This window comes from Eurosta solidaginis, chromosome 5 (assembly GCF_040869045.1).
Source record: "Eurosta solidaginis isolate ZX-2024a chromosome 5, ASM4086904v1, whole genome shotgun sequence".
Taxonomy (NCBI): Eukaryota; Metazoa; Arthropoda; class Insecta; order Diptera; family Tephritidae; genus Eurosta; species Eurosta solidaginis.
The window spans coordinates 244,787,510-244,803,253 of NC_090323.1; the positions used below are offsets into that span (position 1 = coordinate 244,787,510).

The 15,744-nt window shown below is 38.5% G+C and overlaps 1 protein-coding gene across 1 annotated transcript in view; it reads right to left on the bottom strand.

Annotated features, from left to right (window-relative positions):
- Positions 1 to 441: 441 nt before the first annotated feature.
- lin-28 (protein lin-28 homolog) overlaps positions 442 to 15,744 on the bottom strand; it is a 35,639-nt gene continuing 20,336 nt past the window's right edge. The window contains exons 2-4 of the mRNA XM_067757472.1: positions 2,907 to 3,025; positions 2,543 to 2,836; positions 442 to 2,462 (exon numbers count right to left, since the gene is read on the bottom strand). Coding sequence (XP_067613573.1) covers positions 2,433 to 2,462; positions 2,543 to 2,836; positions 2,907 to 3,025 — 443 coding nt within the window. The 3' untranslated portion in view covers positions 442 to 2,432. The remainder of the gene's footprint in view (positions 2,463 to 2,542; positions 2,837 to 2,906; positions 3,026 to 15,744) is intronic.

Below are 15,744 nucleotides of genomic sequence, written 5' to 3' on the forward strand. Positions count from 1 at the left end.
CTAAATGTGCGATTATGGATGGTCTTAAATACATTAAAATACATCCACCCTTAACGAGATGGATCGGCTACACGTTAAATTGCAGGAAGATTACATCGCAATGGGGATTGTACGAGGCCACGAAATCAGTGGACAGGGCAACGCCGCAGGGAGGGGTGCTATCACCTCTGCTGTGGACGCTGGTCCACTGCTCAGGCAATTCGATGAGGGACCCGTAAAACTTACGGCTTACGCAGATGACGTTGCAATTGTCATAAGTGGAAAGTGCCTTCCAACGATTAGCTCTTTGATGGATCGGGCGCTTCGGGATATTTATACCTGGGCATAAAATGTCGGATTGAAAGTCAACGCGGATAAGACGGATATGGTGTTGTTTACAAAGAGGTACAAGGTCCCATATTGGATCAGGCCTAAGTTAGGAGGGGTGACCTTACAGGAGAAACCTTGTACAAAGTATCTAGGAATCATCCTAGACAGTAAGCTGTCATGGAAGCTCAACGTGGAGGAGAGCTGAAGAAGGCTTCAACGGCACTTTATGCATGTAAAAGAATGCTGGGGTGTACGTGGGGCTTATCGCCCTCTCTTTCTCATTGGGTTTTTACAACGACTAAAAGCCTTATTCTATACTATGGAGTTCTTGTTTGGTGGAAATCCACACAAAAAGAAACTTACCTCAAAAAATTTGAGGGGGTATGCACACTATCAATGTTTAGCATTACGGGAGCCCTGAAACAACCCCGACAGCTGCACTGTATGCCATTCTGCACATTCCACCTGTAGACCTGGTAGCAAATAATATAGCGTTAACAACTGCAACCAGGCTCGGTGCCTCGGGGCAGCTTGAGCGCCGACCATACGGCCTAAGTAGTATAGCGTCATCAATCACAAGACGAACAGACTACCTGATTCCCTATCTGCGCTTCGAGGGCGATCTTAAGGCCAAAATAGAGGTGGACGTGGATGGCGCAAGGGTGCTCAAATGGCGGACGAGGCGACACACAGATGGTTCAACAGTAGTGGAAGGAGTAGGGTCTGCGGCATTCTGTGCTGATCCGGAAAAACAGATCCTACAAGCTGCCGGATTACTGCAGCGTTTTCCAAGCGGAAATAGTAGCCGTAACCACAGCAGTAGAAACCCTGGAAGAAAATAGCCCAAGCTGCAATCGTGTTAACTTTTATATTGACAGCCAAGCAGCAATTATGGCAATAATCTCGCATAGCAAAGCATCTAATGGAGAAAATCGGGACAGGGAGAAGCATACATCTATATTGGGTCCCAGGGCATATGAGAATAGATGGGAATGAAAAAGCGGATGAACTAGCTAAAAAGGGCGCATTCCTTGAAGCTTGCTCCGTAGACGTCCCAATTAGACTGGGCGAGATTAAGCGAAGGCGAGAGGTGCACATGATCGACCAAGCAGGAAAGGCGTGGGTTCGAGCGCGGGGCTGCAAAGTGTCGAAGATTATGTGTAGGTCTTACAACCTTAAAAAGAGAGGGCTGTAGACTCATGACGGGTATTCTGACTGGACACTGCCTTCTGGCGTCGCATGCCTTAAATTAGGCTTGGTCAGTGATTGCAGATGTAGAAAGTGCGGGCTGGAGGAGGAAAAGATCGAGCACGTTCTGTGCTCGTGCCCTGCGCTTGCCAGGCAAAGACTCCAGCTATTAGGAGTGATACAGCTGTCAGATCTAGAAGCAGCAAGCGGTTTAAGTCCTAGGAAGCTTCTAGTATTTGCCAAGAGGACGGAGTTATTTTCTAACATAGGTCCTGGTTTTTAATAGGGTTTTTCAATTTGGTCGTTAAAATAAATTTCTGGTAACACTACGGACTTATTCAGTCTATCGGAGGTCTTCATGGACCGGCCAGTTCAACCTAACCTAACCTAGCTAAAAGGACCCAAGTTAAGAACAAATTCTGATGTTGTTTTTAAATAATATTCTCAATTAGATGTACCGTGTTTCAGATAGAAAAAACTCAAATATATATAAATATATGTAGGTAATTTTCTATCTAGCCCTAGAGATAGCGTAATTTTCCATTCAGCCGACGATATATATCCTATACGTTTTTCTACGCTATTTGGACTTTATCTACTATATTATTTGGTAAACTTAAATAAAAAAAAAACTGCAACAAACAACATCACTGAAATGCAAAAAGTCGTAACTAAAAACATTAAGTTTGCATTAAAATATAACAAAAAACATTTGTGACGTCCTTTTTCATTCCAGTGGAGGTGCTTATTACGTCTTTTTGCGTTTAAGTTTCTAATTTGTACTCTCTCTTCTCTCTCTCTTCCCTCTCTTGACGGTATAAAGAGCTAAATTAATTAACAGAAGCACCGCTGAGGTGACATACTCTATTTTTGCAAGTCACTGCGCGCACAGTCATAGCTCGAACTTAACCTCAAATGCACTTAAATGTACTCCATCATCCTAACTCGGCAGATGTTGACGGATCCTTTGAAGATAAAAAATAAATATATTTTTTTAATTTTGTTTAAATAATAAAGAAAAGCGTATGCTTTGGACTTTACTCACCAACCTCGTCGGACAATCGGCGAAGAAATGTGTCTCTGCCTTGCATAAGTGACACCGCTTTGGTTGTGGCTCCTGTGGGCACATAGATGCTATATGGTTTGCGAATTTGCCACAATTGTAGCAGCGTACACGACGTCTTTTCTTGGTATGTGGTCGAAACGTACTTCCCGTGCAGTCAAGACCTTTTTTGCCACTAACACGTGTCGCTTCCAAGCCTCTTTCGGTCAACTGACATTCAAATTCTACTTCTTCTTGTTCGCCCAATGAACGAAAGCCTGACATTTGTATTACGCTCTATATAGCAAATTAGAAAATATCATTAAAATTATATTAAGGCAAGAAACGGGCAAATCTGAAATCTTACCTGGTGAACAAACACCTCCTGTCCCCCATCGTGTGGTGTTATAAAACCCCATCCCTTTGCCACATTAAACCATTTGCATTTACCGTAACGTACTTGTCCCGTTTCCGACTGCGACGAATCTGAAAAGTAGTTAATAGGATATAATGGGTTTATTTAAGTTTTCTCAACTTCGATGTACAGATTGCGTAACATCTTACATAAAAAAAAATTAAATATAAGGCGCGATAACCTCCGAAGAGATCTAACGCCGAGCTTCTCTTCCAATTTGCGTCGTGCTCCTATTCTTTTCCTACAAATTGGCGGGATGGGACCTACTTGTTTTATGCCGGCTCCGAACGGCATCTGCAAGGCAGATGTGTTTTCACTGAGAGCTTTTCATGGCAGAAATACACTCGGAGTGCTAGCCAAACACTGCCGAGGGGCGACCCCGCTTAGAAAAATTTTCTTCTAATTGAAAAAACCTGTTTCTAAAGTTTTTGATGTTGCTTTTTCCGGGGCGCGAACCCAGGATCTTCGGTGTGATAGGCGGAGCACGCTACCATCACACCACGGCGGCCGCCACATCTTACATACACACTAGAAATTTTAAAAATTACATACGTAAAAGAGAATTTCGACTGCCAGTATGACCCAAACCCCGATTAATATTGTTACGAATGTTAGCTACACTAAGGGGTACTGCCATCTCTATGCCGATGCTAAGCAGTGTCGTGAATGCACATCAATAATTTAATCATTTTGTCTACACCTATGTACGTACACGCAGCGGAGAAGAGATGCACAAACACGTGCAGATATCTTATCTGTGATGCTCCTAAAGGTATGCAATTGTGATTGTGGAAGTGTCGCTCACACATACAAGCGCATGGGGTATGAGAGAAGCTATAAAAATTGTACATCTGTAGTTGTAGCTGAGAAATTTATAACTAACTGGTAAGTTCTGGAATTAGAAAAGCTTAGAAATATGCAACGAGGAGGTCGGACAGTATAAAACGGCGACAACAGTGGAGGCGAGAAATCAGTTTCATTTAAGCTATCAATCAGTTTGGTTACTAAGCAAGCTATTCGTGGCAAAGTATAAGTGTTATTGTGAAGTACTTTAATAAAGGCCATTTTCCCATTATTCAATATTGGAGTTATTTATTCAACAGTTTAGCGATACGAACGTTAGCAGAAGATTGCAAATAAGGTGAATTGCAAGTAAATTCGTTACAATATTTATACTCCGCCCGATGCTGTACAAAGCTTTCAGTTCGAAATGCGAATTTTTTAATAAACACTATGTGACTCATTTGCCTAAGGTTAACGCAGGATAGCCCACCTTTTTGTTTTTTATCCCATTCATGAAAAAAAGTTATTGCAAAAGATATTTTTGAATTGGAAAACCCTTAATATTAAAATAAGCAAAATGATTATTTTTTTTCATGAATGGAATAGTGAAATGGAAGGGTGGGCCAAGTGACCTGAACTACATATGTGTAAGGACTCATGTTTGTAGCTCAGAGATTAGATTATTAAAAATTTATCGTAAGCTCACATCTAAAAACGTTTTTATCCTAAATGGTTAAACCGTATAAAGCCTGAAGTTTCGTTCAAAGTTTCAAGTCTTTGGGTTATTTGGAAGTTCCTCAAAACTCGAAAGCAAAATTTCCAAGTTCGGACGATTTGTTTAGTTAGTCACGATCCGTGGACAAGTAGTATGTTCAGCGGTTGCAAGACCTCTCTGAATATCTCGATCCCTGTTCCATCTAGAAAACTCCTTTGTCCTAAATATTACAACCTTATAGAGCCCAAAGTTTCGTCAAAGTTTCAGGTCTCAGGGTTATGTGTTGGCTTTGCGTAAACGAGCCACAGTATGAAAATAATAATTTTAAATTTTTTTTCTATTTTGGAGATTTTTCAACGTGAAAAGTTTTTTTACGATAATTTTTTTTTTTTCCAAAAGTGGCCAACAAAAAAATGGTTTAGCTTTCCTGGGTTAACTAACCACATACCAACTTGAAAATTGTTTTTCCCAATATTTCTTTTCCAAGGTTGGGCTCACGAAATACAAGGCTGTTCTATCCCAGGAATTCCTTGGGCAAACAAACCACAATTTTCAATCATTTGAACATTTTTGTTGAATTTTCTTGCGATAATATTTTCCCCACAGAATGACAACGAACAAGAAAGCTGGCCTATCCTGGGACTTCGTTATGCAAAAAACGGCAGTGTACAAAAAGACATTTAGCATTTTTTGATTTTGGGGCGTTTCAACTTGACAAATTTCTTACAGATTGGGCCAAGGAAAAAAAAATTTTGGACTATCCTGGCCCAACCTTGGGCAAACAGACAACATGGCTTTTATTCGTAAATTCGCATTTCGGGGTGCCGGCTTCACACAGCCGCCGTACCACTTTTTTTAAGAAATCTTAGCTCAAAGCAGTATAAATAGACTTTTTAAAATTTAAGAAAGTTGTATATATGTATATCAGCCACAATTTAGATATTGGTGGCACTGGTCGGGAGTGGAAATATAGGCGTTATGGTCTTATTGCAGATGGCCTCTTATTTGCTCTTATTATTTTAAAGTGTTCAATACTATCGTTATAAATAATGTTATAACGCCGACAACTTTTGGCAAAGGGGGATGACAAGAACCAATTCAAAACGAAGGCGGCTTCCCGACATGACGGATGCACACAAACTAACAATAGGCCAGGTTGCGAACAAGAAATAATATGATAGCATCTGAAAGGGTGTCCATATCGACTCGAAAGAAACAGGTGATGGAAGACTTCACTGGCAGCGACCAGCAAATTATATTCTTCGTATTAGGCCTACAAGAAGCACGTAGAAGGAACTAAATAGATGCTTCCGCAAAAACTAAAGAGTGGTGACCAGAAGGAGCAGCAAAAGTAAGACAAAATACCTACGCTTAAGCGTCCGTAAAAGCAAGGCGTATGGGAGACGCTAACTTCGAAGCAGGGGCATACTAAGAAAAGATAAAAGGCATTTAAAACCCCATATCATTAATAACAAGAAACAAAGGTGAGAGGAGATTAACAGGACGGTTTACCACGGAACAACTAAAATTTGCAGAAAAAATAACTTGCCACCAGCATTAAAGCCACTACGCCTGCAAAACTTGTTGAGAGGTTTCCAAAACCATGTATTTCAGAAGTAGGTATATCTTTAAACTTAGAAAATTACCATGATCCATTAAATCCCACTGCACCATCGTTATCGCAAAAAAAGATCATTATTATATGTATGTATATGGGAACGGCGGATTATGAATGGCACATGTGAAGCAAAATAGCGAACAAGTAGCGTTCTTTAAATTATCGCGAACATATTTCACGTTACAACCTGAAAGAATGGTTACAATATTGCGATGTCCAAACAAAAAAGACGTATAAAAGCAGCAGAGAATGTTGAGGAAGCGTGCTTAAGCTTATATTGATAGTCAGGCGGCCCAAAAAGCATTCTGGACTCCGCTCACGCCGAACTTTACATCTTCACTGGTATAAAGGAAAATAAGCATTAGACAAAAAAATAATCATAAAAAGATGGAACGTAATGAAAGGCTGATAATTTGGCAAAGGAGGGTGCAGTACTCGAGTAATATACGATACACGACAGACAGAAGTTGCATATGATCAATCAGGCGGGAAAGGCGTGGACAGGAAGCGTGGGGTTGTGAAATTTCTAAGATCGTGTGCAAGTCCTACGAAAACGATAGAAAACTTATGGTACCTGCTGGGCGTAGTGGCAAGATCGCTGAGAAAGTGAACAATAAGACAAACGGACGACAACATCAAACGCAGGTTTATCTATAGAAGTTTGAACGATGTTAAATTTTGAGTTAACCAACTGCTCTATGAACATGGGCACTTCAAAAAATATCTACACAGAATAAAAGACGTCAGAGATCGTAGACGCATGTGCCTCGGTGCAGAGGAAAACGATGCTGAATACGACTGTTCGTAGTCGAGGCAGAATCGACCAAAGGTGTCCAAATTACTGTCGAGTATATTACGGCAAAAATAGTGGGACCTGGAGATAAGAACTACGTATGGCTTTTAAAAAATGAGTAACATGGAGCGCCATCGTCAAGCAATGCAGAAACGGATCGGTGAGTGAGATTTTTCTACAATAGGAAATTTTTTATACTCAACTGCGCATAGCTAACAGAGTATATTAATTTTGTTCGCATAACGGTACCCCGTAATGGCATAAACTAATGGAGATAGATGTAGATGATCTGGGCGAAAAAAAAATTTATTTATCCATGTCCGTCCGTCCGTCCGTCTGTCCGTGAATACGATAACTTGACTAAATTTTGAGGTATATTAATGAAATTTAGTATGTAATTTCCGAAATAGGACTGCAACCACATCCACTTTTCCGATATCGAAAATTTCGAAAACCCGTCAAAGTGCGATAATTCATTACCAAAGACGGATAAAGCGATAAAATTTTGTAGGTGAGTTGGTTATATGACGCAGAATAGAAAATTAGTAAAATCTTGGACAATGGGCGTGACATCGCCCACTTTTAAAACAAGGTAATTTAAAAGTTTTCCAAGCTGTAATTTGGCAATCGTTGAAGATATCATAACGAAATTTGGCAGGAACGTTACTCCTATTAAAATTAGCAAAATCGGATGACGAACACGCCCCCTTTAAAAAAAAAATTTAAGTCAAATTTTAACAAAAAATTGAACATCAACATTCAACTCCAGTAATGATATGGTGCAACAAAATACAAAAAAAAGAAATTTTCAAAATGGGCGTGGCTCGCGCTTTTTCATTTAATTTGTCTATAATACTTTTAATGCCATAAGTCGAACAAAAATTTACCAGACCTTGTGAAATTTGGTAAGGGCATAGCCTTTATGACGGTAACTGCTTTCTGTGAAAATGGGCGAAATCGGTTGAAGCCACGCCCAGTTTTTAACACGATAACTTGAGCAAAAATCGATATATCTTTACTAAACTTAGTTCACGTACTTAGTTGAACTCACTTTATCCTGGTATTAAAAATGGGCGAAAGCCGACTATGACCACGCCCACTTTTTCGATATCGAAAATTTCGAAAAATGAAAAAAATGCCATCATTCTATACCAAATACGAAACAAGGGATGGAAATGGATATTGGATTGGTTTTTTGACGCAAAATATAACTTTAGAAAACACTTTGTAAAATGGGTGTGACACTTACCATATTAAGTAGAAGAAAATGAAAAGGGCGAAATCAAAAGCCCTTGTAATCATGGCAGGAATACTGTTCGTGATATTACATATATAAAAAAATTAGCGGTACCCGACAAATGATGTTCTGGGTCACCGTGGTCCACATTTTGGTCGATATCTCGAAAACTCCTTCACATATACAACTAAGGGCACTCCATTTTAAAAAACTCATTAATACCTTTAATTTGATACCCATATCGTACAAACACCTTATAGAGTCACCCCTGGTCCACCTTTATGGTGATATCTCGAAAAGGCGTCCACCTATAGAACTAAGGCCCGCTCCCTTTTAAAATACTCTTTAAATATTAAAAAAAAATATTCAAATAAAACGAATTTATAGCGGAAGAGAGATAGCAAAGGCAAGTTGCTCCACTTTTTAGTATTACCATTTGTATGTATCCATAAAAAAGACAATTTTGTCTCCAAAGCTCTCAGCTGAGTATGTAATGTTCGATTACACCCGAACTTAGCCCTCCTTACTTGGTTAGCCTACAGACTCACGGTTGCGGCGACGGAGGCAAAATTGAACATTTGTTTATAACTTCCTATAAAAACAGTCCTTGGCGGGATGTGATTTCAGGCACAGGTAATGCGTCACGTCTTGCGATTGACCACACTGAATCACTGTATCCTCAAGGTCTTGTCATCTTCTTTGCCAATGTCTTCACCAAGCGTGAAGGACAAGCAAGTGACTAATAGCAAGAGCCGAAAGCAACATATCCGTCGATCGATTAATCTCTAAAGAGAGTTGTGCGCTATTGATCTATTTTGCTCTAGTACCTTCTGCGTACAGTTGGGATTATTCAGATTAAATTATTGCAGGCAATTCCAATGAACATGCTATGCTCCATTATCGTACAAAAAACAAGAAAAAGTGTTGTATACGAGTGTAAAAAAATGTAAAATCGGTAAGAGTGCGAGTGGGGTACGACAATATTCGGAGGGATCGCGCGGCACGCGAAGGGATACAAAAACGATGTGTCGAACGGTACATGTAAGGGCATTAAGAGTAGAAAAAGGACCTGCCCGACAGTACCCGCAGGGCGATAAAGAGGACCAGTCTTACACTACCCGTTCAAGCATAAACAGCAACAATTGATCTCTCCATAGGACATGCTCAAACAACGGGGAACTCCCCACACCCATATAAAGAGATCAAAGGCTATAGTTGCATACTGAATTGCGACTCATCCGGATTCATCCTACACTAAGCGCATTTTACGCAGGGATTTTACCACACTTTTGCGGCACTATTTTGTATACTGGTAATGGTAGCTGGGTATAAAAGGTCTACGAGTACGTTTTTATGAATGAATATTTTGGGTAAACTAATTTTGTTTACGTAATGCACATTGTATACCGAAATAAACTTATGTATGCATATATATAGCCTGCACATATGTACATAGATAAGCATATCCCATTCATAGAACTAAAAATGAGTATTTATTTTAATTTGTATGTAGTTGTTTTCCTATCTTATCTACTAACCCACATACTATTTATAAAGCGGGTGAACGACTTCACGAAATTGGGCATCTTAAACGCATGTACATATGTATTTCTATATATTTTTTCCATCGCTTTATATGGAGCACAATTCGCTTTTATTCTGCTGCTACTTTGAGGGCCATTGAAATAGATGTTATTAGGAATTTCTATTGAAAACTAAAGTATTCACACGATATCTACGCGCATATAACACAACTATGGATGTACGTATTTTGTCTCAGGGAAATGAACAGATTGAATATACATACATATGCCCAGCAAAAAAAAACGTATAAGCGATCATAAGGATTAAGCAACATAGATGCAGTGCTGTTTGCTCCATACGGGAAGCAGGGAACCACAAAATATGCAAACAAAAATATTGATTTTAGGTGCTTAAGCCCAATGCCTTTAAAACTAAAAATGTACGCTACAAACTATGCCCGTAATCATAGTCGTTGACTAAAATACCCTTTAGTTAAAATCTTGCCTAAATTAAAAATGGGATTTAAAATTTTGGTCTGTCATAGACATATTAAACACAGTTTTCAGCTAAAATAAGCATGGACAGGGTATCCGCATGAAAAAAAGGTATTGATTGGCGCTATGAAGAAATTTTTTAGAAATTTTAAAAGTTCACCCTGTTTCTTACAACCATGGTTACTTGACTCCACCTATAAAAAAAATATAAATTTGTTACTTGACAAAAATTCTTACAATAGCACAAAAATTGTCAAAGGAGTACCTGAAAACGCGTTTTGAGCATAATCCGGTGGCGGATAATTATCATTCAATTCTATTTAAAAGTTATTAGCAAACGTTTTGAAAAATTCGCTGTTTTCTACCAGCCGTTAATTTAAAATTGAATGCATAATCTTTTAATTGAACATGAACATATTTAAAAAAAAATTTACTTAATCTTTTCTTTCTTAAAAAATTATTTAAATCTCGCAAAATAAACGAATAAGTAGTTAAAGCGGATTTTGGCTCCTTAAAGCAAAGGAAGCAACAAGGTTGTCCTCGTATTCATATTGAATAGTTTATATAGTTTGTAAAACTGTTGTAAAGAAAAGTTGTTTTTATTAAGACAGATGTGACGGCCAAAATGATGCAAACCTTAAATGTTAGGTGGCCCTAACCGTTAAAGCCGTTTAATTTAATATACCCGAAACCGAATAGGGATATCTCTAACCTCGATACTAATAAGTATGCAGGACATTCAATGATAATCAGGTTAAATCACATTTAGGTTTGTCTTAACAAAGTCAGCATAAATAAAGGGAGTTTATAATAGTTTTCCATAGGAAAGAAGTGAACTAAAATGTTGAGCCATTGTACATGGACCTGCAAAGTGTAAGTCCCTTTTACATTAGAAAATCATTGAACTCAAGTCGATCATGACATAGACTAAGAGGGTGATAAAGGAGGGAAGTAGTACAACAGCGCCCGCCCCGTACCAAGCAGTTCTTAAAATTTTTGTTGCTAATTCTTGTTGTATTCCGTTTTTATTTCAAGCTTCCTTTTAAGAGGAGTTGTCAAATGTAAAGGGGAATAGAAGACACAAAAGGAAATGCCAGCAGAATTGAATTCAAGCATTCTGTAATGTAATTCAATAATTAGAAGTCGGAAATAAGAAATTGTTCTTTTATTAATAGATATTCACAAAAAACCGAATAATTACCCTCAAACGGCTGCGAAACTAGTGAAAATTTTATCAGCGCAAACGCATTTTTAGTTATTTATTTTTAGTGTACAATAATATCACCAAAATTACATCAACCACATGAAAGTCTTAAACTTTTTTTTTTGCAAAAATATCTTGACAGAGTACAAATATTATTTTGCCGCCTTCGAAAAAAAAAATCGACGCCTGTGGTAAATAATTCCTTCCATTGAATATTTATTTCTAAATTTAATGCCAAAATCAGTATAGGATCCTACTTTTTCCTCAAAAGATACTAAAATATCAAAATTCACAAATATCTTTGAATGCGGAATAGACTTAATTAAAGATTTTGCATATGTGGAGCCAAGTAACTAACCACCGCACATTTTAAGATTGTGTAATTTTCGTCGCAAACATATTAATACACATTCTAGGTATAATAAATTAGCTCCTGACGTATATTTGCTTGTCGGGGAAGCCTTTTTTCACTTACGTTTAAGTTCATATCGTTTAAATAGCAAATTGTTAAATTTCTCACAAATTTTGACAGCAGACCATTAACTTAAAACCTATTTGAAAAAATTAAAATCGGGCTCATGTCATTTTAAATGTAAAATACTTTTTTAGAGATATAATAGTTTTTAAGTGGACTATAGCAGATTTAAGTAGATATTTAATTTATAACCATGTTTCAACCAATAAAACTATATTTTATTTCGACTATAATTACGGGCCTATGCATTTAAGCTCCATTTAAGTCGTTAAATATACTCACGCTATTGGCAATCGCTATAACTTTTGCAAATGGCGCCAAATGTCACTTCGAGTTTAATATTTATGAAGTAAACAAACACAGAATACAAATCTACGTAAATTGGCTTCCTCTGAAGGAACGTGAAATATTCTGAAAGAAGCAACTCTATCGGCGACCACTTGGCCGATATAATTTCCGTGGGTATAAGGAATAAATGCTGTTGGATTAAAATAACACATTACACAAGCCGAACTAAAATATTTCATTAAAAATATAAAAGCAAAAAGTGTGTACAGCCCCCAAATTCCAGCCTTTGCTGACGCTAAAACTCCATCGACAAAAATATCTAAATCAGAATAAAGTGCGCAGAAAAGTATGTAACATTTAGTACCGACCGTATGGTCACAAAGATTAACAGCCTAACTGATATACTTTTATTGTGAATTACGGCCACTCTCGTATTCTTATCAACTTCGACTCGTTTCTCTGCCAGGACGGACAAATTTTCGACGACCTCGGCTCCTGTTTTCACATGCACTACTAAAATCCCCTTAAGGAAAGATGGAGTAGGAAATCAATAGAGAACAGGAGTCTGGTGAGCCCTTCACGGATGTAACCAAGCTGAACGAGAGTGTTGTGGTATTTTGGCATGAGTTCGGTGTTCGTGCGAAGCCTAAGTTTCGATCACTGCACAATCTTCTATGCGGAGTTCGCCGCTATAAATGTTGCGGTAGATGAGATGCGAACCGCCGCTGTAACTCGTATGGTCTCTGCTTCAGGACAGCTAGACCTCGAGCCAACTAAGAAAACCCTGCTATAAGCAGGACGAAGCAAACTTGACCAGCAAACTTGAAGACCCTTCTGGTATTATTATTTTTCATAAATTACTGCAACTCATAGACTATTTTTCGAAAAGTGTTACGATATGTTCGCTATACAGGTATGACAACTCAGCGGGTTGAGCAAACGACTCTTATTTGGACATCTTGCCGACGCATGAACATTTAAAAAAGAAACTAAGATCTGCGTACTTATTTTCACGAAAACGGCTATAATGTAAGTTTTAAAATAAATTCGGATTGGACATTAGGGCGGGCCACAAATTGTATGGGGGAAAATGGGGAAAAAACTTCAGGCGCACATCCAGTTTCTGAATCTATGAGTCATACTGAGTAATATTGTCCATGGGAACATAGGTCTGAAATGAATTTCGAGCCTCCCTAACTTTGTTAGAGCATTTTATATTCCAATCCGAATCCGAATTTGATATTTATTTTCATGTATTTTATTTGTTTTTCTAACAAAATTAGGGAGGCTTGAAATTCATTTCAGACCTATGGTCCCATGGACAATATTACTCAGTATAACCCATAGATTCAGAAACTGGATGTGCCTTTCAACAATAAATTTGGCCTACCCTATTTGACATATATTTTCAGATGTATGCCCAAAATTTTAACCGTGTACTATAGAGCTTAATATGACGTATCTTACTTAACTAAAAATATGAGTAAGGTTTCGTCTCACAGAAAGCGCGCCTCCTAATAACACCCTAAAAAATTTTTAAATTTACATAGCCCATCAGCATTATACAGAACGTTGCTTCTTAGAGAGAGACGGCTTAATTGTTTTCATGTTTTATGCCTTTTGATCAAAAAAACAAGTAAGGACGGTTTCGAAAAGTTTCCTGTCTGAACAATCGGTTGTGGGGATATATGCTATGTATACGACCGATCTCATCCGTTTTTTCAGACAACAATATGTGCAATATACGAAAGCATATGGTAAAGTTTGAAGCTTCAATCTGATAAATTGACGAAGATATGACAAATATCCTCATTTTCTGATAAATCGTTTGTATGGAGGGTATATGCTATAGTGGTCCGATCCGGTCTGTTCCGACAAATGTCTAATCGGACACCTAAATACGCGCGCTCGTCAAATTTTATCAAGATATCTCAAAAATTGAGGGACTAGTTTGCATACACACAGACAGACAGACAGACGGACATGGCTAAATCAACTCAGCTCTTCATCCTGATTATTTCGGTATATTTAATGGTGGGTCTATCTATTTTCCTTTAAGGACTTACAATTTTGGGATTCGTGACGGAGTTAATATACCATTTTATCTTCATGAAAGGTATAATTAGCCTTCTATAAGGTGCCCATTTTTTGTTGGGTACTTTCATAAATACATACATACATTAATATAGGAGTTTGGTAAGTGGAATCTTTTAGCCGCTACCTTTCATTCCTTCAATTTAGTGCTGGTGCTTTTTCCTCTGCCCTTTGTCAAATATCCGACTGTCAACAACATTTCATGATCTTTTACGCACTTATGCCGTATATCCTGTGAGTGGCTTTGACAATCAACTTGAGTCTCTACACGTACATGCGTACCATAATGACCACATAGTAAATAAGATTGTGTCTAGACATTTTCTGCCCCTATTAAACTATGGACAAACTTGATTGTTCTCAGTTCTAAGTCATTCAAAAATTTGCCTCAGTTAAGCCACCGTTTGTCTACTATACCAGATGAATCCTTCATTCCACAAGGGCTTCCTCAGCTATGCCGAAGCTTAACTGTACTTGAATTCTTAAAAGACTACGCTCTCCACCTACTCCAAACTACTTCTAAGCTAGTGTATAAATGCAGTGGAGTCCTAAATGCTTTGGCAGCCAAAAACAAAGTTTTGTTAAGATGGGATCTGAATTGCCTGGGCCAGAGCCTTTCTGTGAGCTCACAAAGGCAGAGAATGCGGAAACCACATACAGTTAAATGGAAACAATGCAGTTGGATTGAATGAGCGGGGCAAAGACAGGCCAACATTTTTATTCTCCCGGCTAAAAAAACATCAGCCAAACTAATTAAATTAAGCAGAGAGGACCCTCGAACTCTGCCTGGATAGCATATCACCTAAGTAAGTTAAATATATCGGATACATAAATATGCCAATTTTGTGAGCTGAAGGATGAAACGCATTTCACACTCTCCGCGAATAGGTCGCTATGGCAAGGAAGGTCGTTTCCATAAAGGTGGCGTAATTCTTAATTCCTTCGTGATATGGAGTATAAAACCTGAAGGAGAACTTTAATAGAATAAAGGCCTCCACAAACAGAAATAGGCTGAATGATCAAGCACAATAAATCAAAATAAAGAGCGCAGGACATCGAGGCCTAGTAATAATAATAATAATAATATTAATAATAATTACTTCTGTCCGACGCAGAGGGGCGCTAGGAATTGCCTCATCTTAACGCACGGTATCCGCAGACGCAGTTCTTGTTATTATGGGAACCATACCGATACATCTTCTTGCTGAGGAGAGGAAACCAATTGACCACCTCCGAGGGGGAGTACGCAGATATGTTGCTGCCACGCAGGCACGAAAATATTCTATCCGACGCCGGCAACAGCAATGGAGCAGCAGTACTGCAGGGAAGTGGACCAGGGAACTGATTCCGGAGCTGGAGCCATGGTTAGAACGCCCACATGGAGAGGTCGACCTCTACCTGACACAGTTTTTAAGTGACCACGGCTGCTTCCGGGAATACCTCTACAGGATGGGCAAGGTTGAAAAGCCAAATTGCTTATACTTTGGGCTCATAGACGACGTACGCCACACCTTTTTCGAATGCGATCACTTCGCACAGCAACGAAGAAGAGTGGAAGTACCACT